General features: G+C 43.6%; 1 protein-coding gene across 4 annotated transcripts in view; it reads right to left on the bottom strand.

The window, feature by feature from the left end:
* LOC108931443 (centrosomal protein of 290 kDa-like) overlaps nucleotides 1-24,765 on the bottom strand; it is a 40,065-nt gene extending 15,300 nt beyond the window's left edge. For all 4 annotated transcript variants that reach the window (XM_029249715.1, XM_029249716.1, XM_029249717.1 and 1 more), the window contains exons 1-38: nucleotides 24,371-24,765; nucleotides 24,089-24,213; nucleotides 22,432-22,509; nucleotides 21,255-21,324; nucleotides 21,069-21,115; nucleotides 20,586-20,729; nucleotides 20,156-20,209; nucleotides 18,621-18,767; nucleotides 17,653-17,835; nucleotides 17,300-17,389; nucleotides 16,721-16,843; nucleotides 16,040-16,163; nucleotides 14,703-14,875; nucleotides 14,431-14,593; nucleotides 14,168-14,265; nucleotides 14,002-14,068; nucleotides 13,576-13,673; nucleotides 13,145-13,229; nucleotides 12,921-13,054; nucleotides 12,636-12,800; nucleotides 12,290-12,439; nucleotides 11,912-12,027; nucleotides 11,709-11,811; nucleotides 11,334-11,564; nucleotides 11,076-11,249; nucleotides 10,797-10,908; nucleotides 10,408-10,613; nucleotides 9,292-9,443; nucleotides 9,037-9,148; nucleotides 5,044-5,499; nucleotides 4,554-4,718; nucleotides 2,150-2,257; nucleotides 1,919-2,053; nucleotides 1,530-1,796; nucleotides 1,039-1,146; nucleotides 626-825; nucleotides 243-456; nucleotides 3-140 (exon numbers count right to left, since the gene is read on the bottom strand). In XM_029249715.1, the coding sequence (XP_029105548.1) occupies nucleotides 3-140; nucleotides 243-456; nucleotides 626-825; nucleotides 1,039-1,146; nucleotides 1,530-1,796; nucleotides 1,919-2,053; nucleotides 2,150-2,257; nucleotides 4,554-4,718; nucleotides 5,044-5,499; nucleotides 9,037-9,148; nucleotides 9,292-9,443; nucleotides 10,408-10,613; nucleotides 10,797-10,908; nucleotides 11,076-11,249; nucleotides 11,334-11,564; nucleotides 11,709-11,811; nucleotides 11,912-12,027; nucleotides 12,290-12,439; nucleotides 12,636-12,800; nucleotides 12,921-13,054; nucleotides 13,145-13,229; nucleotides 13,576-13,673; nucleotides 14,002-14,068; nucleotides 14,168-14,265; nucleotides 14,431-14,593; nucleotides 14,703-14,875; nucleotides 16,040-16,163; nucleotides 16,721-16,843; nucleotides 17,300-17,389; nucleotides 17,653-17,835; nucleotides 18,621-18,767; nucleotides 20,156-20,209; nucleotides 20,586-20,729; nucleotides 21,069-21,115; nucleotides 21,255-21,324; nucleotides 22,432-22,509; nucleotides 24,089-24,190 (5,292 nt within the window). In that variant the 5' untranslated portion in view covers nucleotides 24,191-24,213; nucleotides 24,371-24,765. The remainder of the gene's footprint in view (nucleotides 1-2; nucleotides 141-242; nucleotides 457-625; nucleotides 826-1,038; nucleotides 1,147-1,529; nucleotides 1,797-1,918; nucleotides 2,054-2,149; nucleotides 2,258-4,553; nucleotides 4,719-5,043; nucleotides 5,500-9,036; nucleotides 9,149-9,291; nucleotides 9,444-10,407; nucleotides 10,614-10,796; nucleotides 10,909-11,075; nucleotides 11,250-11,333; nucleotides 11,565-11,708; nucleotides 11,812-11,911; nucleotides 12,028-12,289; nucleotides 12,440-12,635; nucleotides 12,801-12,920; nucleotides 13,055-13,144; nucleotides 13,230-13,575; nucleotides 13,674-14,001; nucleotides 14,069-14,167; nucleotides 14,266-14,430; nucleotides 14,594-14,702; nucleotides 14,876-16,039; nucleotides 16,164-16,720; nucleotides 16,844-17,299; nucleotides 17,390-17,652; nucleotides 17,836-18,620; nucleotides 18,768-20,155; nucleotides 20,210-20,585; nucleotides 20,730-21,068; nucleotides 21,116-21,254; nucleotides 21,325-22,431; nucleotides 22,510-24,088; nucleotides 24,214-24,370) is intronic.
* Nucleotides 24,766-27,385: the final 2,620 nt, after the last annotated feature.

The raw sequence follows: 27,385 nt of genomic DNA, 5'->3' as shown, positions 1-27,385 counted from the left end.
ACCCTCAGATCCTTGGTGTGCTTGTCGACAATCTGCTGGATGTTGAGACTCTCCTCTTTTTGCGCAGAACTTGCAATGATTTCCTGCTCCGCATGTGCTGTCATTTCTGAGCGAAGTTCCAACAGGGCTTTGCTAAGTGCCTGGAGGACAGGTTCAACATGGGAGAAGTGTGAATACCAGGTTAGAAGTGATATATTCACTAACCAGTTTAATTGGCTGAGTTCGTCATTATGTGGCTCTACCTTCTGCTGTTTTTCTTTAAGGGCAAGCTGGGCTTTGAGTCGCTCTACTAAGTTCTTCATAGTGTTGGTGGGAGACCTGATGTTGGCTTCTTTCTGGGCCTCCAGCTCTGTTCTTAGACACCGTACTTCGCTCTCCATCTGAGATAACTGAGCACGCAGCTCTTCTGCCTCCTGTTCCAGCCTCTTCACCTGGGTACCATGAAGCTGCTCCAGTCTAATCCCCAGGGAAAACATGATATTTATTCATTAATTATGTATTAGCCAAAACTCTTTAACAACTGAAGAAATGATGTGTACTGTGCACAAATGAAACTCATTACAAAAATATTGATGTCATCCAGGTTTTCCTGCTGTTCTTAGGTACACATTTAATTAAGGCATACTTGGCTTTTTCACTGGTGAGATTGCTGATCTTGGCAGCAGCAATCTGTTTCTGCTGCTCCAGTTCGGCATTAGCTGTTCTCAGTTTATCCCTAAGAGAAGAAAGGGAACTGTCTTGTTCTGCCACATTCTGCTCCAACTCAGCAAGGCGTACCAAGTGTTTCGTGGTAGGAACCATGATTGTGGGTTTCTTCATCAGTTCCTGAAAATTGAGAACCAAAACGAAAACAACAGACTTGAGGATGATAGATCCAAGGACTAGTATTGCATATGTTAATGCAATATTCTTTGTTGTTAGACCTTGAAGAACACCAAAAGCTCTTGTGCTTCATGACAGCTTGCAAACCACTGCATACTGACAACAACAACTTGACCAGGAAGTGTCTAGACAAAGAAAACACTGTAAGGTACAAACCAGAGCAGTCTGCTTGAACTTGTCCAGTGACGAGTCAGTATGCAAATCCAATTTCTTATGCAGATTTCTCAACTCCTCTTCATACTTTTTTGTCATGTCTTCTTGCTCCTGTAAACAGAGGGAGAAGAGCTGTATTAGACTCTATAACATCCTCTGGGTTTCAGGATTTCAGACTAGAGAAATGTTTTCTTACACCAGTCACACTATGCATCTGTTTTTAGTTTTTTTTATATTGTCTCGGACAAAGATTAAATTCAACCATCTGTTGTGGAAACAAAGAGCAATTTCCTGCCTTTCAATGTGCCAATTACTTCAAAAAAACAATCAGAAGATACAAATGCTAAGAAAAATAAACAGGGAAGCTAGCTTTAATTAAAAGAGAATAAATTAAAGACAATGTCTGTGTAAAAACTATCTGGAAATGGAGGGCAAGAGAAGGACACTGAGGAGGAGGATGTTTGTAAGTAACGTAGAGGATGTAGACATAGTACCTGTCTGGCTCTGGCCAACAAACTCTGGTACTTCTTGAGCACCTCCTCTTTCTGGGTGAGCCGGGCCTTCAGGTTGTTGATAGTTTGATGGGCCACCTTCAGACCCATCTGGTTCTCTTGGTCTTCATCATGCTTGCCCAGGTCAGTCAGGAGAATCTCCCTCTGGGAAACAGCAGGAAGGCGTAGTCGCAGCTCATTTATCACCTTGTCCCGAGACAGAATATTCTGCTCTGCTTTCCACAGGGCAGCTTCTTTCTCCTTGAGTTTCTGCCATGAGACAGGGCATTTCAAAAATTATCGAAATTATCAATTATTATTACAATTATAGTACAACTATATACTTTATAGCTTATAGTGAGTAGAACAATAACAAGGACAACATAATTCACCTGGTCAAGAGCTCTGCAAACTGCTTGTGTTTCAAGGATGGTACGGATGTGTTCCTTGATTTTCTCCAGAGCAACATCTAGCTGGTGAGCAAGAGGCATGCTGGGGTCGGGTACAGAACCAGTAGCCTCCTCAAGCTACAGAACACATAAGTGGATTTACTCATGAAAAATGTTATCTCTCTAGTCAAGTAGGGACATGCACAATTTTGAAATTAAAGTGGTACATAGTACCTTTTGGGCTGTGCCAACAATTTCATTGCGCTGCTTCTCATAAATGTCCAGTTGCCGCTCCAATTCTACCTCCCTCTGATCCCAGGACAGCTGGTGTTCCTCATGAAACTGCAGGAGAGATGCATTTATGATAAATATGACAGAAGTGTACAACAAAAACAGTCATCCATCATTGCAACCGGACAACTTTTCACAATTTCCATTTTTTGATGTTACATGATTAGTCTTGCTTTTGCTGTATGTCTTGGGTCACGCATACCCTATTGGAAGATGAATCATCTTTCAAATCTCAGTGTTCTTAGACTGCAACACATTTTTCCTCCAGGATTTTTCTGTACTTGAGTCTAGCCGCTTTCCTTTCTGTCTTTATGAGTTGATCAGTCCTTGCCGCAAAGAAGCATCCCTAAAGCATGATGGTGCCATCACCATGCTTCCCTGTAGGGATGGTGTTCTCCATGTGATGGGCTATGTTAGGTTTGTGCTAAACAGTGTAAACACGGTGCTTTGCTTTGAGGCACAGAAGTTTAAGAAACTTCTTACAAATTGTTTAGTTTTTCACATGCCTTTGGGCAAGCTCCACCTGACATGTGAAATGAGCTTTTTAAATTTTTTTCTACAACAGAGGTTTTCTTCTTGCCACCCTTCTGTACAAGACAGATGTATGTGTATGTGCTATTGTTGTCTCACGTACTGTTTCTCCCATTTTTGTCATGGAGAACGGTTATTCCTTTTATGTTGCCGTGGGCCTCTTGGTGTCCTCCCTTATTCAGTTTTGGATTCAGATCTGGCATTCACAGTTGTTGCATATTTTTTCACCTATATAATGATAAACTTTACTGTGCTTCAAGGTATGTTCAGTTACTAGGAAATTTTATTATATCCATGCCCTGCTTGTTATTTTTGAAAAACCTTGTCTTGGATGTGCTTGGAACATTTCCTGAGCTTCATGTTGCACTCTTTTCTTGGAAATGCACCAACTAAGACACAGGTGCATTTATTCCGAAATCAGGTAAAACACCTCAACTGAACAGAAGTGGACTCGAATCGAGTATTAATGTAAATTCCTCAAAGAGAGTTGGTTACTTCAGAGGTAATTTTGGTTGTCAACGGATGGGGTGAATACCAATGCATTCAATTATTTTTTAAATTAATTAAAGAATTTTTTGACTGGGGGATGTGGTGGCATGGCGGGTTCGGCCGGTGCCCACTGTGTGGCAGGTCTGGGGTTTGAGCCCTGTTTGGGGTGCCTTGTGATGGACTGGCGTCCCGTACTGGGTGTATCCCCTCCCGCTTGCCACGACCCCGCACGAGACAAGTGGTTGTTGACAATGGATAGATGGATGGATTTTTTTATTTGTTTTACTCTGACATTGTGTACTTTGTGTTGAATATTTTCTATAGGCACTGTATGTTGCACTTTGATTGTGCGGGGGGGGGGGGGGTGTGTGTGTGTGTGTGTGTGTGTGTGTGTGTGTGTGTGTGAGAATCTAAAGCCCTTTGTGGATCAATGCACTTTTGTATCCCCTAAGCTGAATTAAACTTCGGAGAAGTGTCAGCCCAATGAATAAACACAATGTACTGGGTCCACCCTAACCCTGAAACAGCACTGTGATGGGAATCATGGGATGGATGAAGGACCAAAAAAAAATTTTTTTGAGATGTCAGAAAAGTGTTTGCTTTTTAAATACCTAACTCAAGGCCTATTTGATCCCTTTCCATTTTAATTTAACCAAGCAGATCTTTTCCCTTTCTGGATTTCATTAGCCATGGAATCGTATCAATCCATGTGTTTCCTCAGTGAGGGTGTCAAATCACAATCAGAGACTGTGTACTGCAAGTCAGCTTCAGTAAGCTGTTTTCCTTTAACTTGCCCTGGAAAGGGTAACTAAACCTTCAACCCTCAAAGCTTTCTTTCCCCAGCCACAGCAGATGTAATCCAGTTAACTTGTTTCAGGGATAGCCCCAGGGTCTCAATATAGAGTAGCAGCAACTCAGGCCCAAGGCTCTCCTGGCACTCTAAGTGCACCTCTAAACATTCTTAAAGATTGTACAAATGCATAGAGTTTGTTATGTCTAAGGGTTACCATTTTGGCCAAATCTCTGTATGTAGACTGACATTCTAAGTGACTTTGAAGAAAAACATCAGCTACGGAATACACATACACACACACACATTTTCAGAACCGCTCGTCCCATACAGGGTCACGGGGAACCGGAGCCTACCCGGCAACACAGAGCGTAAGGCCAGGGGGAGGGGACACACCCAGGACGGGACGCCAGTCCGTCGCAAGACACCCCAAGCGGGACTTGAACCCCAGACCCACAGGAGAGCAGGACCCGGTCCAACCCACTGCACCACCGCGCCCCCTTACAGCTACGGAATAAATAATAATAGAAATCTTACTTTGGACTGATGAACAATTTCCTCCTCTAAAGCGCTGATGGTGCGTTCCTGCTCTGCCACAATGTTCTTCAAGTATTTTATCTCCTCCTTCTGGGAGCTGATCTCTCTGATGTGCCGCAGCTCCTGAAGTCGGACTTCCTCCATTTTCTTGTGCCACTCAATCACCTAGTTTTACACAAAGGAATATAGCGAGGAGTTGTATTGCCATGTGAAAAAAAATGTCTTGTAATTATTAAACTGTCACTTAAGTAGTTACAAAATAACTGCTATAATATTTCCCATAAAATTCATCTGAATTATACAGGGCATGACAAAACATGTAAGGTGAAAATCTTATATTTGCCCTGATTAAACCAGAACACCTGTCCAATAAATCTTATTCAAAAGCATGTTCATTCACTGATATCTCATCAGGAAATGTTATCAAAACACTGCTCAGATACTAGGCAAATGATTTCAGTCTACTCTAATTTTGAGAAAGTAAGCCTACCTTCTGCGCTCCTTTCACATCCTTCAGGGTGGCTGTGAGCTCTTCCAGACCTCTAAGTCGAAGCTCCAGCTCCAGAGCCTTCTCCTCCGCCTTCTTCCTCTCCTGCTCTGCCTGCAGAGCATCTCGCAACTGCTTCAGCTTGTCCTTCTGCAGCTGCATCATGGTTCGTGAAAGCTTCTCCTGCTGGGCCAATGGCAGGGCACCAGAAAACTGCCTGCGCAGCGACTGCACTGTCTGCCGCAGGTGACGGGCACGGTTGCGCCCCTCCAAGCGGGCAAAGTACAGTGCCTGTTCCTTGTCATCCAGCTGTTGCTCTAACCGCAACTTCTGGGCCTCCAGCTTCTGCACCTGGAGAACCGCGGCCTCCAGTTTGCTCACCGCTGTGCTCTCACTCACCTGCAGTGCCACTATGTGCTGATGGAGCTTGGCGATGAGGGCATTCTCATCAGATAGTGACTGCAAGAGCAAAGTAATACACTTTACAGAAATTAAGATAATGTAAAATTAACAGTATAAACACAAATAAAACATCCATCCATCCATCCATCTTCCTCCGCTTATCCAGGGCCGGGTCGCGGGGGCAGCAGTCCGAGCAGAGTCCTCCAGACTTCCCTCTCCCCACACACCTCCTCCAGTTCCTCTGGGGGAACCCCAAGGCGTTCCCAGGCCAGCCGGGAGACATAGTCTCTCCAACGTGTCCTGGGTCTGCCCCGAGGCCTCCTCCCAGTGGGACAAGCCCGGAACACCTCCCCAGGGAGGCGTCCAGGAGGCATCCGGAACAGATGCCCGAGCCACCTCAACTGGCTCCTCTCGATGCGGAGGAGCAGCGGCTCTACTCCGAGCTCCTCCCGGGTGACTGAGCTCCTCACCCTATCCCTAAGGGTGCGCCCAGCCACTCTGCGGAGGAAACTCATTTCTGCCGCTTGTATCCGCGATCTCATTCTTTCGGTCATGATCCAGAGTTCATGACCATAGCTGAGGGTAGGAACGTAGATCGACCGGTAAATTGAGAGCTTCGCCTTACGACCCAGCTCCCTCTTCACCACAACAAACCGGTACAATGACCGCATTACTGCGGACGCCGCACCGATCCGTCTGTCAACCTGCCGCTCCATTTTTCCCTCACTCGTGAACAAGACCCCGAGATACTTAAACTCCTCCACTTGAGGGAGCGACTCCCCCCTGACCCGGAGGGGGCAATCCACCTTCTTCCGACTGAGAACCATGGCCTCGGATTTGGAGGTGCTGATTCTCATCCCCGCCGCTTCGCACTCGGCTGCAAACCTCCCCAGTGCACGCTGCAAGTCTTGACTTGATGAAGCCAACAGGACCACATTGTCCGCAAAAAGCAGAGACGAGATCTCGCGGCCACCAAAACAGACACCCTCCGTTCCCTGGCTGCGCCTAGAAATTCTGTCCATGAAGATAATGAACAGAATCGGTGACAAAGGGCAGCCCTGGCGGAGCCCAACATGCACCGGGAACAGGTCTGACTTACTGCCGGCAATGCGAACCAAGCTCCTGCTCCGGTCATACAGGGAACGAACAGCCCGTAGCAACGAGCCCCGAACCCCATAATCCCAAAGTACCCCCCATAGGATGCCACGAGGGACACGGTCGAATGCCTTCTCCAGGTCCACAAAACACATATGGACTGGTTGGGCAATTCCCATGAACACTCCAACACCCTAGTGAGGGTATAGAGCTGGTCCAGTGTTCCACGGCCAGGGCGAAAACAGCATTGCTCCTCCTGAGTCCGAGGTTCGACTATCGGTCGGATTCTCCTTTCCAGTACCCTGGCATAGACTTTCCCAGGGAGGCTAAGGAGTGTGATCCCCCTGTAGTTGGAACACAATCTCCGGTCCCCCTTCTTAAAAAGAGGGACCACCACCCCGGTCTGCCAGTCCAGAGGCACCGTTCCCGAACTCCACGCGATGCTGCAGAGGCGTGTCAGCCAAGACAGCCCCACAACATCCAGAGACTTGAGAAACCCGGGGCGGATCTCATCCACCCCCGGAGCCTTGCCACCGAGGAGTTTTTTGACCACCTCAGCAACTTCAGCCAGCGTAATGGACGAGTCCCCCTCCAAGTCCCCAGCCTCAGCTTCCTCTACGGAAGGCGTGTCGGAGGGATTGAGGAGATCCTCAAAGTACTCCTTCCACCGCCCGAGGACATCCTCAGCTGAGGTCAGCAGCGCACCACTTCCACTGTAAACAGTGTTCGTGGAACACCGCTTCCCCCCTCTGAGTCGCCGGACGGTTTGCCAGAATCTCTTTGAGGCCGACCGAAAGTCTTCCTCCATGGCCTCACTGAACTCCTCCCAAGCCCGAGTTTTTGCCGCGGCGACTGCCAGAGCCGCGCTCCGTTTGGCCCGTCGGTACCTGTCAGCTGCTTCAGGAGTCCCATGAGCCAGCCAGGCCCGATAGAACTCCTCCTTCAGCTTGACGGCATCCCTTACTTCCGGTGTCCACCACCGTGTTCGGGGATTGCCGCCGCGACAGGCGCCAGAGACTTTATGGCCGCAGCTCCGAACCGCTTCCCCGACAATGGAGGTGTGGAACATAGTCCATTCAGACTCGATGTCCCCCACCTCCCTCGGGACCTGGTTGAAGCTCTGTTGGAGGTGGGAGTTGAAGACCTCTCTGACAGGGGCCTCCGCCAAACGTTCCCAACAGACCCTCACTATGCGTTTGGGCCTGCCAGGTCTGTCCAGCTTTTTCCCCCGCCATCGAATCCAACTCACCACCAGGTGGTGATCAGTTGACAGCTCAGCCCCTCTCTTCACCCGAGTGTCCAAGACATATGGCCGAAGGTCAGAAGAAACGACTACAAAGTCGGTCATCGACCTCCAACCTAGGGTGTCCTGGTGCCAAGTGCACTGATGGACACCCTTATGCATGAACATGGTGTTCGTTATGGATAAACCGCGACTAGCACAGAAATCCAATAACAACTCACCGCTCGGGTTCAGATCAGGGAGGCCGTTCCTCCCAATCACGCCCCTCCAGGTATCACTGTCGCTGCCCACGTGGGCGTTAAAGTCCACCAGTAGAACGACAGAGTCCCCAGTGGGAGCGCTTTCCAGCACGCCCCCCAGGGACTCTAAAAAGGCCGGGTACTCTACACTGCCGCTAGGCGCATAAGCACAAACGACAGTGAGAGACCGTTCCCTGACCCGAAGGCATAGGGAGACGACTCTCTCATTCACCGGGGTAGACTCCAACACATGGCGGCTAAACTGGGGGGCTATTAATAAGCCCACACCCACCCGCCGCCTCTCACCTTGGGCAACGCCAGAATAGTGGAGAGTCCACCCTTGATCGAGAAGAGTGGTTCCGGAACCCAAGCTGTGAGTGGAAGTGAGCCCGACTATATCTAGACGGTATCTCTCAACTTCCCGCACCAGCTCAGGCTCCTTCCCCGCCAGTGAGGTGACATTCCAAGTCCCAAACACCAGAGTTGGCGCCCGAGGTTTGGGTCGGCCGGGCACTCGGCCCCGACCACCGCCCAAATCACAATGCACCGGCCCCTTACGGTTTCTCCGGCAGGTGGTGAGCCCACCGAAGACAAATAAAACACGGCAGCTCAATAATGACAATAAAATGTGACTACTGAACATGTACATTTCTGAAACGCTTGTCCCAAACGGGGTCACAGGGAACCGGAGCCTACCCGGCAACACAGGGCGTAAGGCCGGAGGGGGAGGGGACACACACAGGACGGGACGCCAGTCCGCCGCAAGGCACCCCAAGCGGGACTCGAACCCCAGACCCACCAGAGAGGAGGACCCGGTCCAACCCACTGCGCCACCGCGCCCCCATAACATGTACATTAATTTGTAAATTGATTTAAATTCTCTTTTCAATCTTTAAAAACTGCATAATGTTCAGAGCAGGTATTTGTCAAAATGAATGCCTTATCAGTAAAAATATAAAGATACACATACTCATAGAAATATACAAACATATTTGCAAAGCTGAGGTTCTCTCTTACTTGATAATCCAGAACCTGCTTTCTGAGAGATTCCAGCTCCTTCTCCCTGGACTGCTGCCTGGTCTCTAGAGTGGACACTTGCATCTTTGCCACATCTGACACTTCCTTTAACCTGGAAGATGGTAAAACATCAGCCACCAGAACTATCTGACACATTTTACAGAAAGAGGGTAAAATAACCATTAGGATTCTCTGAGACTATTCAGCTGCTCAATGGAAAAATGTAAATAAATGTAAGCTTTTTTCAATGTTCACTTTGAGACTTCAACTTTCAGCAGTGCTTCAGCTCTCTCCAGCTCTGCGATCCGCCTTCGGTCCGCATCGCTCACTGCTCTGCTCACACTGTTGGCCAACTCGTCGCGAAGCTCCTCTTCTAACTTTTGGGCTTCTAGGTTCTGCTTTGTCAACTGACAGGCACATAGGTTTTCTGTTACACAATACTGAAGCATCACCGCCCATTCAGACTTTAGTTCAAACTAATTGAAATACAAAAAGTAAATAGTTCGGTCAACTCTTTGCCTTTTTTGTTTCACGCTAAAATTTTCCACCTTTCACATACTTTTTTAATGAGAGAACAGGTGCAGTAGAATGTATATCAGTGTGACTTGCAGACGGAAACAAAGTGACTAAAATCATCTTTACACTCATTATGTATAGTTTGCATAATTCACTAGAAATGTAAATATCATGATTAAAGGTATTTGGATAATTAGTCAGACCTTATTTTCATGTCATGTAAAAAGTGCAGTTTTTAGTTAAGACAACAATGGCAAAACTGAGTATCGTCTTCGACACTTTACAACTGCTAGAAAACTTCGGAACAAAATAAGCTCTAAGGACAGCTAATTGATTTCAGATCGACATAAAGGACTTATTTAGATATTTCACACCTAAACCACATTATATGTTTATTTGTTTTCCGAGGCAAGTACAGGTGGTCCCGATTAAAGATGGGGTTACGTTCCGCGAAACCCATCGCAAGTCGAAAATGCATTTAATACACCTAATACACACCTCTGTGCGACAGAATGGGAGATGCGGATCCCTGCCGCTGCCCAGCATCGCGAGAGAGTATCGCACCGCATATCGCTTGCCCGGGAAAAAAAGAATGAAAATTCAACATTGGAAGTACGGTTTCTACTGAATGTCTATCGCCAGCTTGCCATCATGAAGTCGAAAAAGTCGTAACTTGAACCATCGTAAATCAGGGACCACCTGTATACAGAAATTTCACACCTAACCCACATACAAAGTTTGTTGTTTTGCACAGCAACCCCTTCTTTTGGATGTAGTTCTAACACACAGTTACCAACCACATCCTCTATAATCACTGCCAGATACTTGCAAACACTTCTTTTCTCAGACACACACCTCAGCGAATTTGGTCTCCAGTTCAAAGTTGCGTTCCTCCACTTGTTTCAAGGAGTTCCTCAGTTGCTCATACATGTGCTGTGCATGTTCAGCCCTCTGCCGTTCATTCAACTCCTTCATCTCCAGCATGGTGATCCTCTTGGAGATGGACAGGATCTCACTGTTGGTGATGGATTTTGCTGCCTTGTCCATACTGGACTCCCCACCTGGGTGTTCATCCAAATATCAGTGTTCAGCATCAGCATAACAAAATCATTGTACACATTGTCATGACTGCATCTAATTTTAACCGTAATGATTCCTTCCGACTATCACTTGCAACTGTTGAGTGAATCGTGTGTCAGTGTTAAACAAAATCTAAACACAGGAAGCTTGGCTGTGTGTCTTACTTGATTTAGTCATGTAGTCCCAGGCCTGTTCTAATGTGTGAAGTTTTTCTTTTGTTATCTCCAGTTCTTTGTTCAAGGCCCCAATTTGCTCACGGAGAGAAACGTTCTCAGTCTAAAACCAAAAACATCACTCATCGCACACAACGGTCCTTCAGTCAGTTATCAGAGGTGTATTAAACCTTTCACAGCAGTAATAAATCAACTGTCTCAAAAAATAGTAGACGCTTGTTTCCCCACCCCCGCCGACTTACAGCTGTTTTCAGATGTTACTTGTTTTACCTCTAAATGTTCCAGGTTGTTTGTCCTCTGAACAAGGTGGTTGTCTTTTTCCAGGATGTCTCTGTATTTGATTGTCAGCTCGCTGTACTGTTTGTTTGCTCTCTCAAGTTCAGATGATGGTACACTACTGTCCAGTGCATTTTGTAAGGCTGCTATTTTGAATGCAGCCATATCCTGTGGAATAAACAACATGCAACATCCTACAGGTGTCAGCAGTGGAGAATGAACACCGAGTACTACTGAGAATCATGTGTCTACCTTGTATCTCTGCAGGTAGCCTATTCTTTCAATAACCGTGGCCTCCATTTCCATGAAGTCATTCTTTAACTTGTTGTTTTCTTTCCTCAAGAACTGCTCCATCTCCAGCAAGGTGGTGTAGCGTCGGAGCAGGGACTTCTCGTTTACACATAACACTGTCATTTTCCGAGCCACTTCTGAGACCTGCTTTTTGATTTCTGTTGGGTCCATTTCCAGAACCTGCAGCCAATGCTGGGGTGCAAATGACGGACCAAAACGCATATGGTCATTCGCTGTTTACCCAGCGTTCTTGTAGTACCTCAATTTATCACCATCTAAATTCCACGTGTGAGTTCTCACGTCAGTTTTACGCTACGCTTTTGATGATCCACTTACATTAAACTCGTTTATTTTCACAGAATCCAACTCTTTCTGCTCCTCAAGCCGATTCTTCATTTCCACAAGTTTCTCTCGCTCTCTCTGCCAACGCTCCTTTTCACTGAAAAAAGACACAAAAACAAACAGCTCAATCCCCACTTTCCGAGAAAATAATGTGGTGCAAAGTCTTTCTTTTGTTACCCACATCCCTGATGTTGTACCTTTGGTGCTCTTTGTACAGCAGTCCCTGCTGATGGCGAATAACTGCAAACTTCCGCTTGTACTCCTCCAGCGCTCCCTCCAGTTGCTTATGGCAATCTTCCTTGTTTTTAAGCTCCTAAAACAGACCAGCAGTCATTTAAAGATGTGAAAGTTTTCCTGACAATGCATGTACATTTATTCATTTAGCAGATGCTTTTCTCCAAGGCGACGTACATCTCAGAGACTGGTGCAAAACAAGCATTAACTAAAAGAAGGGGGATCTGGATGCAAGCACATGATTCCTGAGTACAGTCAATTTGTCACATACCATAGTATAAACTACTGTATGTTAACATCATGCATTCAGAAATGCTGGCGCAGCATGGTGCACTGCACACCTGTAGGAGCATGATGGCGTACTCATTCACAGACCCGATGACTTCCGTGCTGGACGCAGTCATCTTGCCCGGGAGATCCAGTGTCCTCATTACAGCACTGCTTTTACTCGTGCTCCTCAGGACCCCCAATTCGCTTTCTAAGTGAGAGATCTAGTAAAATAAGGACAAGTGAGTGTAACACACATGAATACAACCAGTAATTGCACTTTTCTAAATCTACAAAATAAACAAACTAAAAACAGCGGTTAGCTGTTGTGTGATGTACAGATAGATGAGTGCAAGATGTGAATAATTATAATGACCATGGATATAATTATCATTTAAGTGGTTATACTGGTTTAATAACCTTTTCTTTAGCTTTGCTGAGTTCATTTAAAGCGCTTGCTGTTTCTTCCCGAGTGACTCTCATTTCCTGTCTCAGTTCATCATTTCTACCAGTCAGCTGGTCAACTTGGGCCTTCAGGTGGAGGTTGCTGTCAAACTTCCCATCTGAGTTCCTCATTTCAATGGCCTTAGATGAAAACAAAACATTTACAATTTAGCAGTTTCCTCTGACATAGACCCTGAAAGTGCAGCAAAACAAAAGAAGCATCTGAGCTCACACTGGGCATTTTCTGTCAGAAGAACTTACGCTGACAAGTCGCTCGATAGTTGGGATACTGACACCAACTGGAGACTGCACCTTCTTCTGGGAATCTTGTATTGCATGAAGAATTTCTTTCATTCCTTGCTCCAGATGTTTATTTTCCATTGACATTTCGTTTACTTGTGAAAAAAAGAGGTTGACATATTCACTGGCTAATTTCTTCATTATGCTTTTCATTAATACCATATGTATCGCAGCAAACTACTTACATTTCGCCTTAAATTTTGACAGTTCTGTTCTTTGGAGTTCCAGCTCTCTTTCTTTAATATTAAGTTCTTTCTGGAGTTGTTCATTCTAGGGAAAAACACTTAATTCAATTCAATTTATTTCATATCATAAAGCGCTCTTCTCACGCAGACGCTTTTCTCCAAAGCGACTTCCAATGAACTCTATGTAGTGTTATCAGCCCACACACCTTATTCACCAAGGTGACTCACACTGCTAGATACACTACTTACTATAGGTCACTCTTCCACACATCAGTGTAACACACTTTTTCTGTCCATCAGACCACAAGTTTTATGACAATATACACATAAAAATACACCAGACAGCTCAATCACAGCTTCCCTTTTAGTACGATTTCACAAATGACCGTAACTTCAAGCAGCTCTATATCAATTCACAGCCATCAGCTTACCTTCCGTTTCATCTCCTCTTCCTTAACTGAATGAGGAGTAGGTTTCCTGGTGAATTTATCATCATCGTCGTCAGACACCAAATTACCTAGTAAAGGCCCTGAGCAGGACAGTGTATAAATTAGTATGGTTCTCAATGTCTGGACATCTAACTGTCTTTCTTATGCCCTTTCTTCAGCTGACTCTAAACAACATCTTTTATTAACATAATATATGTACCGAAAGCAGAATTAACTTTTTTGGATTAAGGCTTATTTCTGTTTTTTAATTATGTCAACATATAAATTTCTGTACAACACTTAGCAGAAGAAAAGAGGGTCTTGGCTATGGGTTAATTTTTACATCAGTTCCCATGTTTACAATCTGGTTTTGTTCCCCTACTTGCAACAGCTTTTACAACAGAAATGGGAGCAAATCTTCCATCTCACCTTTCTCCTTCGCAAGTTTTCTGAGTTGCTTTTTCAATTCAAGTCTCTCTTCTTCTAATCTTTCAATCTGCAATAGAGTTGCATCATTTTGAATGAGCAAACTTCAAATGTTCTAAAAAATCTTGAGTATTACCAACTATGTGCAGCACAACAATATCAGTGTTACCTCCTTCAGAAGAATCTGGTTTTCTGCCCTGTACTGTCGTTGTTTTAAAGCTTTACTTCTACGAAATTCAGTCAAATCAACTTCTTTTGGGTGTAGTCCTATCGGAAGACCACATGAACGAGTAAAACGTGAGTGAGAGCATTTTGAAAAGTGTAGGATATCCTTTGTAGAATAGCCTCGGTTTTAACGCATTCATCACTCCACCTGGCAAATATGTGATTATTGCCTTCATAGAACCCCTTCCCTAATCCCCAGATACTCACCTAATCGCTCTCTCAGGTCTTCATTCTCATCCAGCAGATCACTGATTTTCATTTCAAGCTCATTGATTTCCTTAGTCATGTCCTCAGCTTCACGGTCCCTTCTTTTCAACTGGTTTTTGTATTCTTTGATCTCAGCTACTGCAGCCTCTAACCCATCTGTGCCCTGTGACACAAAAACAACACAAACACTTCTTAGGGCAGAAACTGCCCACAAATAAATTAGGATCCTACAGAACTGCTGGCAGCAATTGAGTGTTTGCCACTTAACTTACAGACTCATAAACTCTCAAGCGAGCAAGAACTTCGCTGAGCTCTTTGTCCTTCTCTCTGGCATCAGACTCAGCCAGGTCAGCAGTCCTTTCAGCCTCTGCAACCCGTCGCTCTGTGGTCTCCAACTTTGACTTCAGTTCTTCCATCTTCTTCTGCTGAACCACTGAGGAGAGGCCTGCAGAACAACTATTTTGCTCAAGTACTAGTACTACCATCTATTTTCTAGACATACAGAAGTGAGGTCAAAAAACACTGTTTATACCATTAAAATACTCAAAAACATGAAAGTGCTGGTGTGCATAGGGCTGAAAACATTACCATGGCTAGAAATACAGGTGCCGTCACATAAAACTATAGTAAACACATACCCTGGTATCCAAATCTAATCCAGAAAATCCAAATTTAAACCAAATGTATGAATATCAAAGAAGGATTCCTCTTATTTCTCATGGAAAAAAAATTATAATACATTCCCAGATCAACCAGAAGCTCTCAAAACAGAGAGTAAAATTCATCATAAAAAGGCAAGAAAGACAAAAAAGTAAAGCATTAATGTAGTTGGCATTATTTAAATGAAATAGCCTAATTGAAAACAGCAAAGTGCGCAGTTTATCATGGGCCAAATGAGGATTTGCACCACAATGGGACAAGCTAGAAAACAAGAAGGCAAGTGCATTTTACTGTACTTTACTGCAGCTAACACCTACCATCATAACCTCTCATACTCGCTACTTTCTCTTACCACGTTCAACACTTCCAAGTTTACACTTGTTACAAACAGTTGCCCTTCTTGTTGGCCTTTCAATTTTCTTCAATACTTAAGCATTTTTACTTCACGCCAGCCAAAATTCATGAAAATAAGGATGTGCACATAAGAACAAAATGCAGCATTTCATGTAAGCACAAACAGAGAAATTGTCTGTTCGCAGAACCTGTACACACAGCTGTTCATCCATCAGGAAGTTACCCATCCGAGCTGACAGCTCATTCGGCTCAAATAGTCAGAAACATTTCACACCCAATTTGGTACGCTTATGGATAAAAAAGCTAAATAAGCAGGGATGAAGGCTGTATACTAGGGTATGGATGTTATTTGTTTGTTATTTGACACTTTTCTCAAAACTAACTTACAATACAATTTTTGTTTATTAACCCATTCATACAGCTGGGTAGTTTCTACTGGAGCAATTCAGGGCAAGTACCTTGTTAAAGAGTACTACAGCAGAAAGTTAGACTCCAACCTGGGTCCTGCAGCTCCAACCACTACTCTGTCTCCTGTCTGCAAAGCTCTGCTGTGTATTATCATATACCCTTGTCATTATAAAGATAAGTGCGGTACCTCCAGCTTTGTTCAGGGGCTTCTTGAGCTCCTCAATTAGGACTGCATTTCTTTCCATCTCGCCTGTACATTGTTCAACTTGTTCAGTCAGCATCTTGATCTGAGCGTCTCGTTCTTGCACAGCCTGTGAAATGCAAAGTGGCCTAAATTGATATGTTCTTAGCTGCCAAGGTACCACCTACAAAGACACACTTGTATTAGTTGCAGCTGGGTCACCACATTTCTGATTCACAGTTCCCTGCTCTTAAGCTCCTACTTGAGATGATTTTTCCTCGTTCCAAACATCTAAATGTTGAGGAAACACTGAATTACTCCTGAAAAACAGGAGCAAAACCTTTCAAATACACAACACATTTTGAGAATCTACTAACAAAACTCAAGCACTGTAAGGAACAAACAAGGAGCCACAGAGGACACAACAACAACACAAAGAGATGGCATTATTACTTACAGCACACAATTCGTAAATAACCTGTGCAGTGTCAATGGTGACGAACGCGGTAAAAAGAGAAGGAAAGTGCATGACCATGACAAAAGTCTTGTGGAAATAAATGAGAAAGGTCAGACATTGTACACAACATGGGAGGAAATTTGTGCACCTGAGCAGTGGTTTTGCAGATTTGGAAGGTTAGGTGTGCGGACAGGTTGATAAAGTTGTTTTTTAAGTTGACAATAAAATACCTGCTGAAGTGCCATGACATTGCCTTTGCTGGAGTCCATCTGGAGCGTTCGGAGCTTCTCTTTGAGGTCTCTTATCAGATGCTGATACTCAATGATTTCATCATCCTTTTCTGACAATATTCTCTGAGAAAATAAAAAAATAACAGTACAGAGGATCTGAATCAAGTACGTGTATCTATGTATATTATTCCCATCGAAAGCCATTAAATTGATTTCTAGGAAGTGATTGATATCAACTGGACTGACATCTAACTGCATCGATGTTGACTAAGCCTTGTCCACAACACCAAGCCTTTGAAACTGCCCCTAAAAACGGAATTTTTAAAACAATCTGGCACGGTTGATCAAATGAATGACCCTTCATGTCAAAACTATGACTATAACTTAGGAAATTCCATTAAATGATGGACAGAGCCCTTCCATCCCCAAGGAAACTAGTGGAAAAGAGATCATTGAGAAGGCACTCCAAGCTGTCATGTGGTTACCCACAGGTGGCAAAACAACACCAGACCTCACTGTGTTCTCTTAAGTTAATCACTTTACTGCATGCAGCCAGGTTGTGTATGACAACACGCATACCTTCCATTCCTCCACCTTGGCACTGACAGCGGCCATCACTGGATCGTCCTCCTCAGCCCTGCTTCGGAGCTGCTCTGTGAGCTCCCTCACCTGGAAAGTTCACCACCTCAGTCATTCACCACTACTCTGCATGTGTTCAACGGACTGACCTCTTTTGCCTCGAATACAGTCCCTTATGGGCCTGTACTGTGACTGACCATCATAGTAAAAGAGTAAAAACACCAGTGAATCACATATCTGCGGGAACTGTACAAAATATGTGCTCAATTTCTATTTCCATGTTTTTGTTTATAGTATCATACTGCATGCATATAAACGTCATAAGTCAGTGCTTTCACTGTTGAACTCTTTACTTGGAGCATGGAGTGGTCCCTCTCCTTTCTCAGCTGGTCCATGGCAATGTCGGTCTCCTGCACCATAATTTTCATCTTGTTGTATTCATCTGTCATCTTCTCCATTTCCTTTACAGACTCCTCAAGACTTTTCTGCATTTGCTCATTTTGGCCTTTCAGGTGAGTAATCTCATCCTCTGCACGCTGGAAGAAGAAGACATGTCACAAATCTACAAGTCTGTGCTATGCCCCCAAAAGTTCTTGAGTCTAAACAAATTGGTGATTGCTCCAGGACAATTACCCAGCTGTATAAATGAGTAAATAACTGTAGGTAGCTAAACACTGTAAGTTGCATTGGAGAAAAGCATCAGATAAATTAATAAATGTAACTGCAAATGTATTGATTTTGTTGTAAATGCAATGATATGTAAATGTAATATTTTTACATCAGTATGCTGAGTGAGTACATACTGAGAAACACAGCAAATTCTTATGTGATAACCAGTCAGCACTCAACAGGAGGTTGTACAAACTTTGTTTACTTCAAAATTAAAAATACAATGTTACTGTTGTTTCTTATGAAAGACTATACTGGTGGTCCTCATCTTATGACAGAGGTTCATTTCGAGAACCTTGTTTTTTCCCCTCACAAATTTCACACGACTCATGTTAAATTAACACTAACATAAAACAACAATACAGTACTACTATATTCTTATGCTGTACTATTATTCTCAGTTTCATTTCTAAATAAACTGTCTTCTGCTTTTTCTATTCAGCATCACCAGAACGCTTACTAGCCATTCTAAACGATGAACAACTCTTGCAAAGGACGAGCACTGATGAAAACAGAATAAATAAGGAAAAGTTTAGCAATGAATTTTCAGAATTTTTTTAATTTTCACACAATGCTTGGATTTACAAACAAACCCAGTTATAAATAGGCTTCAGTCTCAACCGTGTTCAAAAGTTGTTATTTTTTTAAATACCTGTAAGTCTTCCATACACTGGTACAGCTGCCGGTTGGCAGAGTTCAGTCTCCTCTGGGTTTCAGTGCTTTCCTCCCTCCATGAAAGAGCCTCTTTCTGTTCAAGTTCTTTCCTGTAAAATGTGACGTCTTGATGGAGCTGCTCATTCTGCAGAATGACATGTTTTATTACTATACACCAGCAAGAATCCAGAATTATGCAGCCTTTAAAATCTTTACTAAGATTATTAACTAAAATTCTGTTTGTGTTTCACTCCTTACCTTCTTCTTAAGCCCTTTAATCTACACAGGTAAAACAAGATGATGAAAGCAGAAAGAGCAGAGACAAGAAAATGAAAAAATAAATGTTTATAACATTGGCATATGAACAAATGTAACTCAAGATGAAATGAGAATAGCAAGAAAATCAGAAGAAAAGGAAAGAATTCATTAGTATCCCTAGCGTGATTATATCATATTTTATATATAATTATTTTATCTTCAGTCGGGGGTGTGGTGGCGCAGCGGATTTGGCCAGGTCCTGCTCTCTGGCGGGTCTGGGATTCAAGTCCTGCTTGGAGTGCCCTGTGATGGACTGGCGTTCCATCCTGGGTGTGTCCCCTCCCCCTCCAGCCTTGCACCCTGTGTTGCCGGGTTAGGCTCTGGTTTGCCGCGATCCCGTTCGGGACAAGCGGTTGTACACATTGTGTGTTTGTATTTTATCTTTATGAACCTTAATCTAAATAACACTGAGTAACAAATTGGTCTATAAATAAATTATAATGGGGACAGTATTCAGGGAAATAGGCAATTTTTTTTAGTGATGAATTTTTTTTGCCCATAACATTCATGCATTGACATTTTAAAAAACATTAAATGTACTGGGTGATATGTAATCCAGTTATATATGGATTATTAACAACATATATATCAGCAATAATCTCATACTTGAAGGAATACACATCACACATCAGGACACGTGACTGGACAAGAGACATCACACATGAAGTGACAAGACTAGACAGAGGAACTATACAATATGAGTGCTAGGGCTCCAAAATAGCACCACATCAATAAAAGTCAAACAAGGAGACATCTTCTAACATGACAACGTAGTCGGTACTACACAGTTGTAATTACAAGAAACATTATACTGCACCACAATGACCTTGCACTGCACAAATGGTTAACAAAAATAGGGATAAAATAAAGACGAATCTTGTTTTCATACCATAAGGGACTGTATTCAACATACGAATACGGCCTCAACGTTACTGAACCCTAAGGAGCCAATCCCAGGGCCCAATACATGGAAATGTTTTGCAACAAGGGATTTTGTGTCATTTATACTCAAAGATGCTTGTTCTCAGCTGGCGCTTTGTTTTTCCATGTAGTACAAGCACAAGGACACAACAGCAATGAACTGGATAGGCAGTTAGAAAAGTAATTCCACTTTTCACATCAAAGCTCTGGGTCATATGGGTGTCCCCTGTAGGCACACACCATGACCACACACAATTAAGATGCTGGAAACTGGAACTAGATGTTGGAACTAACCTCTCTTTTAAGTTTTCTGTTTTCATCCTCTGCTTCTTCGACTCGCACAGACAGCTGTGAGAATGAACAAATAACAAAAATGAACATTATCAGGAGACTACCCTATTCACACTTTACAAACTAGTAAGCGTTCTGTGAGCGGCGAATACAAAGTCAAGTCTGATGAAACCATCACATCAAGCACAGAGACTCATAAAACACAGTACACTGTCTTACAATTTGTTAATAAAATGCTGCATTTTTGAGTCACACTTGACACTGTGGTTGGCCTCTGCCCCGAAAAAAACTAAATGTGAAAAAATGTATCAACGCAATAATTTAGTAAATAAATATGTTTCCTAAAAAAAGAAAATGCATCAGTTACTGAAGAGTTACTGAACATACAGAGCATTCATTAACATACAACAAGAACGACAGTTTAAAGTCATACTTCCTCATTCATTTTCTTTTCCTTGTTCATTTCTTTCTCCATCTGTCCAAGTTCCTTTTCCTTGCGCTCTAACTGACTCTCCAGTTGGCGAATTTCATCACGAAGGAAGCGGGTATCTCGGCCTCCGGTCGAATGCTGGGCCACCTGGACAGTAAGTTGTCACAGCAAAGACACAAAGAAACGAATATCTATATTCTTTAATGGTTCATCATAGGAAAAATTAAGCAAAGTAGCTATAAAGAACAATCCTCCAGCCAAACTCAACCAAAACAACTTAAATGCAAGTCAATATACACAGAAAGAAGAGCATTTGTTAGAGGAGGAAAACAACAGCATCCAGCCTACGGAATTAGCCGTTTAATCTTCTTAGTGCTGTCACACGATGGCCACTGTACAAGCTCTATCGCTAACACTGGAAGCATACAAGGCATACATTAAAAACTATTTGCCATGTGCTATTTTAATCTGCTGCCCACTCCTTACCTCAAGCTCATTCTCCAGCTTGTATATTTTGGTTTGTAGTTGGTTTTCTGTGGGGCACACAATAAACAGGTTCCAAATGTATGGATAAAATAAACATGTTACAGCCATCTTACAGTGATTTTTATCTCATTAAGATTTGTTCGCCATATTTAAATGACATGTTAAGAGATCCTGTTTTACACGTACCTATTCTTGCTTGCTCTGTGCCAGCTTTGTCAATGATTTCATAAGCACAGTTCACTTCATCTGCTTTCATCTGGGAGCAAAAAACAACAACCATGGACACAAAATTCAAAGGACACTACCAATTCAGTGGCTAACAATGTTGTAAGACATGTAACAGAATCAGCTACTCAAAGAGGAGCTCATCAATTATCGAGAACCACTCCCAGTGTGGGGTGCAGCAGTCTGGAGCACATCCCAGTAGCATGAGGTGTGAGGTAGGGTACACCCTGGACAGGGTGCCAACCCATCACAGCGGCATCACATTCACACACTATGGGCAATTCAGAGTCACCAATTCACCTGCCTTTCCACTGGGGGAGGAAACCCACACAAACACGGGGAGAATATGAACACTCCACACAACTGAGCCCCACTCGAACCCATACCTGGGTGCACAGCCCAGATATTGGGAGGCACAAGTGTTATCAAGTGCAGCACTGTGCTAACCAGAATAGCAACAGAGAAATGCAAATCTACTGTAATTATTACAGCATTCTGGTACACTGGCTCCTCAAATTATGAGTAATATTTATTTTAATGGAATTTGTTTGTAGTAGAATCAATGTGACCTGTGTTTCCAGCCAAGTGACAGATGAAAGTAAAGTGCATCCAGAAGGAGTGTAGAACCACCGTAATGTCTGGTGCTCACAGGTCTTGATGATTCTAGCAGTACCAGTATGATGAGGTGGTGCAGTTACCATGGACCTCGTAGAGAAAGTTGAAAGAAATGGATGGGGAAAGAGAAGAGGACAAACTGCACATGCTTACGCGATTCATCATTCAATAGCAGGGGCTGAAGGAGAGCTTTATCAGGAGAAATATTTATGGTCTGACTGCTTTTCAATTGGTTTGAGATTAAATACAGCTCAAAGCCAATACAAATTGTGTTAATAAAAAGTCTTAGAATGTTTGTAATATATCTTTATCTCATGTGTTTTACAGAACTAATCTGTCAATAAACTGAAAAATGTCTATTATCAAGCTTTGATTGATCATGATCATTGAACGCAACTTTGGAGTTACGCTTGGTTCTAGTTACTCTTTTAAATTGAGAAGCCAGTGTATCTGCAGAATAACAATGATAAAGACACTCATATGTTATGTAAAGGATTACATCAAAAAATGACAAAGATCTAACCTTCATGATGGTCTGAGTAATTCTGAAAAGGTGGATTAATTTTTCTGCGTTATGATCTTTCAGCACCTTTGGTTCAACCTGTAAAAAGAGGCTTTTAATTCAGACATGAGGGCAGAATTCCATATCTGAACATTGAAAACCACAACTATTCATGATACTTCAGACCAGTAACAATGCGGAAGTTGTCTGATACACTTCATACAGCATCACATTAAAGACCAGATCAAAGATGTTCTCAACAGGAAGGTGCCCCTCCAAAGACAGGACCTTACAAGACCACCCTTGGGACCTGAGAGATATGCTGTGTACACTGTCACTCCTTGGGAGGATGAGAGGAGTTCCCTGGGCAAACTGGTTGAAGATGAAGGGTCTTGAAATAAGGGAGTCAAATGAAAGCCCTCCATGAAAGTAAAGAATGGCATTTGCTGTAAATGCATGGCTAAGTGACCTGGCTAAGCCTAAATAAAGCACAAAGAGCAGAACTATGAGTTCACCATCCACAGTGAGGGTGGACATTCAAATCAATGTCCAAAGCAATGTCCACCAGGCAGCAAGCACACATGGGATAGATACACATAGTTCAGACCAATAAACTGGAAAAAGGAAATGGAATGTCAGCACACCGGGAGAGAAAGTGCTCGAGTTTGTGTGGGATAGAGTGAAGTACAGAGTAGACAAAGCTAGTCTTCCCTCCAGAGAAGGTCTGCTCTGGAACAAAACTTATCCCAGTGGATGAAAGTCACCTCAACGCAGTTGCTCACAGATCATCACCAGTAGTGAGATGGGTCACACAGCTGGAAAGACTATCAGACACAGCTGGAATGGCCAAACAAGTGGTAAGAGTTTCCTGGGAATGCCTGACAGAGCTCTTCCTTAGTGACATGCCCAAAGTCCAACTCTGGAAGGGTATCTCTGGTATGCTGAAGTAAGTCAGAGACACTGAGTTGTACTAGACTCTGCTCAACTGGTATTATGAAGGCTGTTAAAAAGGAGCTGCAGCTCAAAGGTGGCAGATGCCAGTCATGGCAGCATATCACAAACCTTGGTGGACAACAATGGTAGAATAAGGCCTCTGGCTAAATGAGGAGGCCCCTCTAGCATTACCGGCATGGAGGACTCCAGACAGAGAGATACCAACAGTCTGAGAAAGCTACAGCAGGAGGCGTACGAGGAGTTTGGTGAGACTATGGAGTGACTTTCAGACAGTTCTGAAGAGGTTCTGGGAAACTCTCCAGTGGCACAGCAGGGGAAAGCAGATCATTAACAGGCTGTTCTCAGCCTTCACTGGGGATACAGCCTAGAGATGGAAAGAGTGCATGGACAAACTTCTGAACCTGGAAGGCATGACGAGGAGGCAAATCTGTAAGCTTAGGAAGGATCTGAGTCCATCTAGAGGGAATGTTATTGCTACAGTGACACAGGGTAGCAGTGGTGAATGAGCTTTGTGTGGAAAAGCTGAAGTAAAATGTTACTGATATTGTTGAGGTATCCTGACTAAGAAGCTTCTTCAGTCTACAGGCTGGGGCAGAACTTCTCGACTGGTGGAGGGGAGAGCTGATACCCATTTTCAAAAAAGATCATTTGAAGGTGTGCATCAAGTGTTCAGCGATGATACATCTCAGCCTTCCTTTGAAATGCAACGCCAAGGTGAGAGTACCTGTGAGAGCAGCAGGAAGAGGTCATCGGCCCTGCTGTCCTGTCCCACCAGTGCGGAGGGTTCGACCGCCATCAGCTCTTTCCAGTCCAGCTTTGGAGGCATCTCAGCGGCTTAACAGCAGCAGCCTAGAAATGGAGTGAAAAACAAGTGATCTTTTTCTTTTGAAAGCTAACATGGACAGTTGGTGGAGTGGCGAACGATAGTTGACAGACTTGATGGACAGTTGACGGAGAGGTAAAGACCCGCCCTGGGGGGCCTGCTTCCATGATCTATCATGTTTACCTTCTTGGAGAGAAGAAGCAGGGCACTGGCTGGGACAACTCAACTGTCTGCTGCTCCAGCTGCTTGCATGTGTGTGCGCACTGCTCCGTCCGTGGAGCGACATAACATCATTTTACCATCATTTTAACACGGCGCTTCGTTCATTCGAAACTCGGATTCAGTGCCGATCATGAGCACGCTCGTCGACCAGAGTCCAGAGTCAGTCTGTCAAAACGCGTCTGCAGAGTAGAGAGAGAGGTGAGTGAGCGTGCCGGAGGCGAACCTTGGTATACTGCTTTTACCGTGGTATACTGACAGAGGAAAAAGGAGTCAAAAGAACCGCTCAAAACAGCAGACTGGTTACCGACAAATCCGACTGTACTTAACCGCCAAACTTGACCATTCTACAGATTCTGTTATTGTGGAGGCGTTGCTTGGCTACGGCTAAAACAGTCGTAAATGAAGTCTGCCGCGCGGCCTGCCGCTGCTTTACGACAGTGTCGTGGTGCGCGTGTCGAGGTCGAGCCGTTTATAACTGTATTGTTGTGTATGGGAAAATCGCCAAATGGCATCTTTTGTACCCTTATACATCGTATGTATTTGTGGGTATATGTGGCGTCCCACTCACGGTGTACACCCCGACACACACGGACGAACCGCGCTGGTGATTCAATTTGGATAAATTGTTATGTATACGTAGAGTATAAACAATTTGATGATGTAACAAATTCAATCTGTTGCGCTTTTCCGGGTCATTTCCAAATAAAATAACTGAATGTGATGTTCTGGACCAACTGAGCAAGTGATAAAAGTTTGGGAGTACAGAGTAGCTCATAAATATCCACTCCAGCCACATTTGTGCTCTTTTGTTTTGTTCACAACACAACAAACGTGGGGAAAAAAAAGCCCGTTGGTCTCATGTACGCCAAAAGACACAGTAAAACACTTCCCTTCGCTGCTTTTGTTGTCCTCACCCTGCAAGATACTTTTCATCTCATTTCTTTTTGTGTTTATCTTGTGTCTTTTCCGTCGTTGCCTCACTGTGTACGTGCAGCTGTTGGGCTCGCAGTCACTCTTTTGGACGGAGAACTTTATGAAAATAAACAGACGTGTTTTTTGCGCCACATCTAGAACATGTTTCTTGGCGGATTGTTTCACGGTTTATTACTGTTCATAATTTATTTCATTCAACACTTCACTCTACAAACTTTTTCAATTGTATACCCATGAGGCTGTGATAGTTCAGTTTTTGTTATTATGATAATTATTATTGTTGTTCCTGTTGATGATGATGATGATGATAATAATAACAGTTATAATAATACAGTGGCTGCAGTAACTGTTTATGTACTTTGAGATGTCACCTTCTTGGCCGTTGCTCAGTATTCCACAAGATGGCAATCAACATACAGTACTCATTTATAAAGAGAGGAGATTTACTCACTTTTCCTCACATTACACTCTTTTTAGTCCTGGCACTTCAGATCGAAAAATTTAAACAGTCTGGGCTAATAATTTGTAAATGTGTCTACTGCCGAAACCCAAAGCAATGAATTAAATTTAAATAACTGTTTAATAAGCGGACCCACATTCCTTCTTACACCAGCATTACCCTCCTCTGTCTTTGTGGACAATGAAGTGTTTGCACCCCAGGAATAACCAGAAAGTTATTAACATAAACTTATTAACAGCCAACGTCTTTCAAAAAGCCTTAATCTGGCATATTTTATATGGTAATTGTCAAGTTTTCATCTTAGCAGAATTCTACAAACAGTAAATGAATGGTACTAATGGTTTATTTCTTATCCTGAAGGGTCAGACACACACACACACACACACACACACACACACACACACACACACACACACACACACACACACACACACACACACACACACACACAAGGCACAAGGGTGCAATGTGAACGCGGCTGTATATCCTTTGCGAATAAGCATACACCAGTGATATATAACGCACTGTGAAATTCTGCAGAACAGTGAAAATGCCATTTTTGAGCTGTGTTTTGCCTCATCACTGAAACTCCAGAGAACACTGAAGTTTCGGAAAAAAGATCAGTTCCAAAAGTTCCCAACCAGGGCAGCCCTGTGTTGGACTAGCGGTTATTAGAAAAGAATGGATGTTTTCAATGCTTTTAAAAGCTGCTTTAAAACAAAAGATAACAGACGGTGAGCTACCTACGCACATAAACTACTGGGATTCTCGAGAAAATTGCTGGACCGCTGTGGATAAAAAATAATGTATTAATGCAGATTTCCTTGAAAGAGCCCTGCGATTTTTTATATGTGTGTGTATGCTCTTTTCAGACCACTGCTTGGATATATGTCTGTAAATCCAGAACAATTTTCTGGGAAACGCATGTGAAAATCTGCAGTCATTCATGTGTTTGATGGATTTTCCTGTTTGCCAAAAGATCACTGTTATACTGGAGTCTGTGTTTGTACATTCAGCCATTGCAAAATCAGATATAACCAAACCATGATGAAAACCATTCCAAACACTTAAATGGACTGTAGAAACTATAAAGAAATTTGGAGAAAGTCAAAGAAAGGGTGTGTATAGCATGGGTGTGTAATGCCTGGGGTGAGACCCACATTCACAAAAACAGCACATGAAATGATCATAAACGGATTGAAAGATAATAAAAAGGTATTGAAAGTCTTCACGTTGCACAAAAACACACACTTTCAGAACCGCTCGTCCCATACAGGGTCGCAGGGAACCGGAGCCTACACGGCATAAGGCGTAAGGCCAGAGGGAGAGGGGACACATCCAGGACAGGACAGGACGCCAGTCCGCCGCAAGGCACCCCAAGCGGGACTCGAACCCCAGACCCACCGGAGAGCAGGACCCGGTCCAACCCACTGCGCCACTGCGCCACCTATTTATTTTCAATTTTTCAATAAATTAAACACACACACACACACACACACACACACACACACACACACACACACACACACACACACACACACACACACACACACACACACACACACTTTCAGAACCACTTGTCC

Source organism: Scleropages formosus, chromosome 2 (genome assembly GCF_900964775.1).
Source record: "Scleropages formosus chromosome 2, fSclFor1.1, whole genome shotgun sequence".
Classification (NCBI taxonomy): domain Eukaryota; kingdom Metazoa; phylum Chordata; class Actinopteri; order Osteoglossiformes; family Osteoglossidae; genus Scleropages; species Scleropages formosus.
Note: the sequence above shows the minus strand (reverse complement) of the source record. Positions and strands in the feature narration are given on the sequence as shown.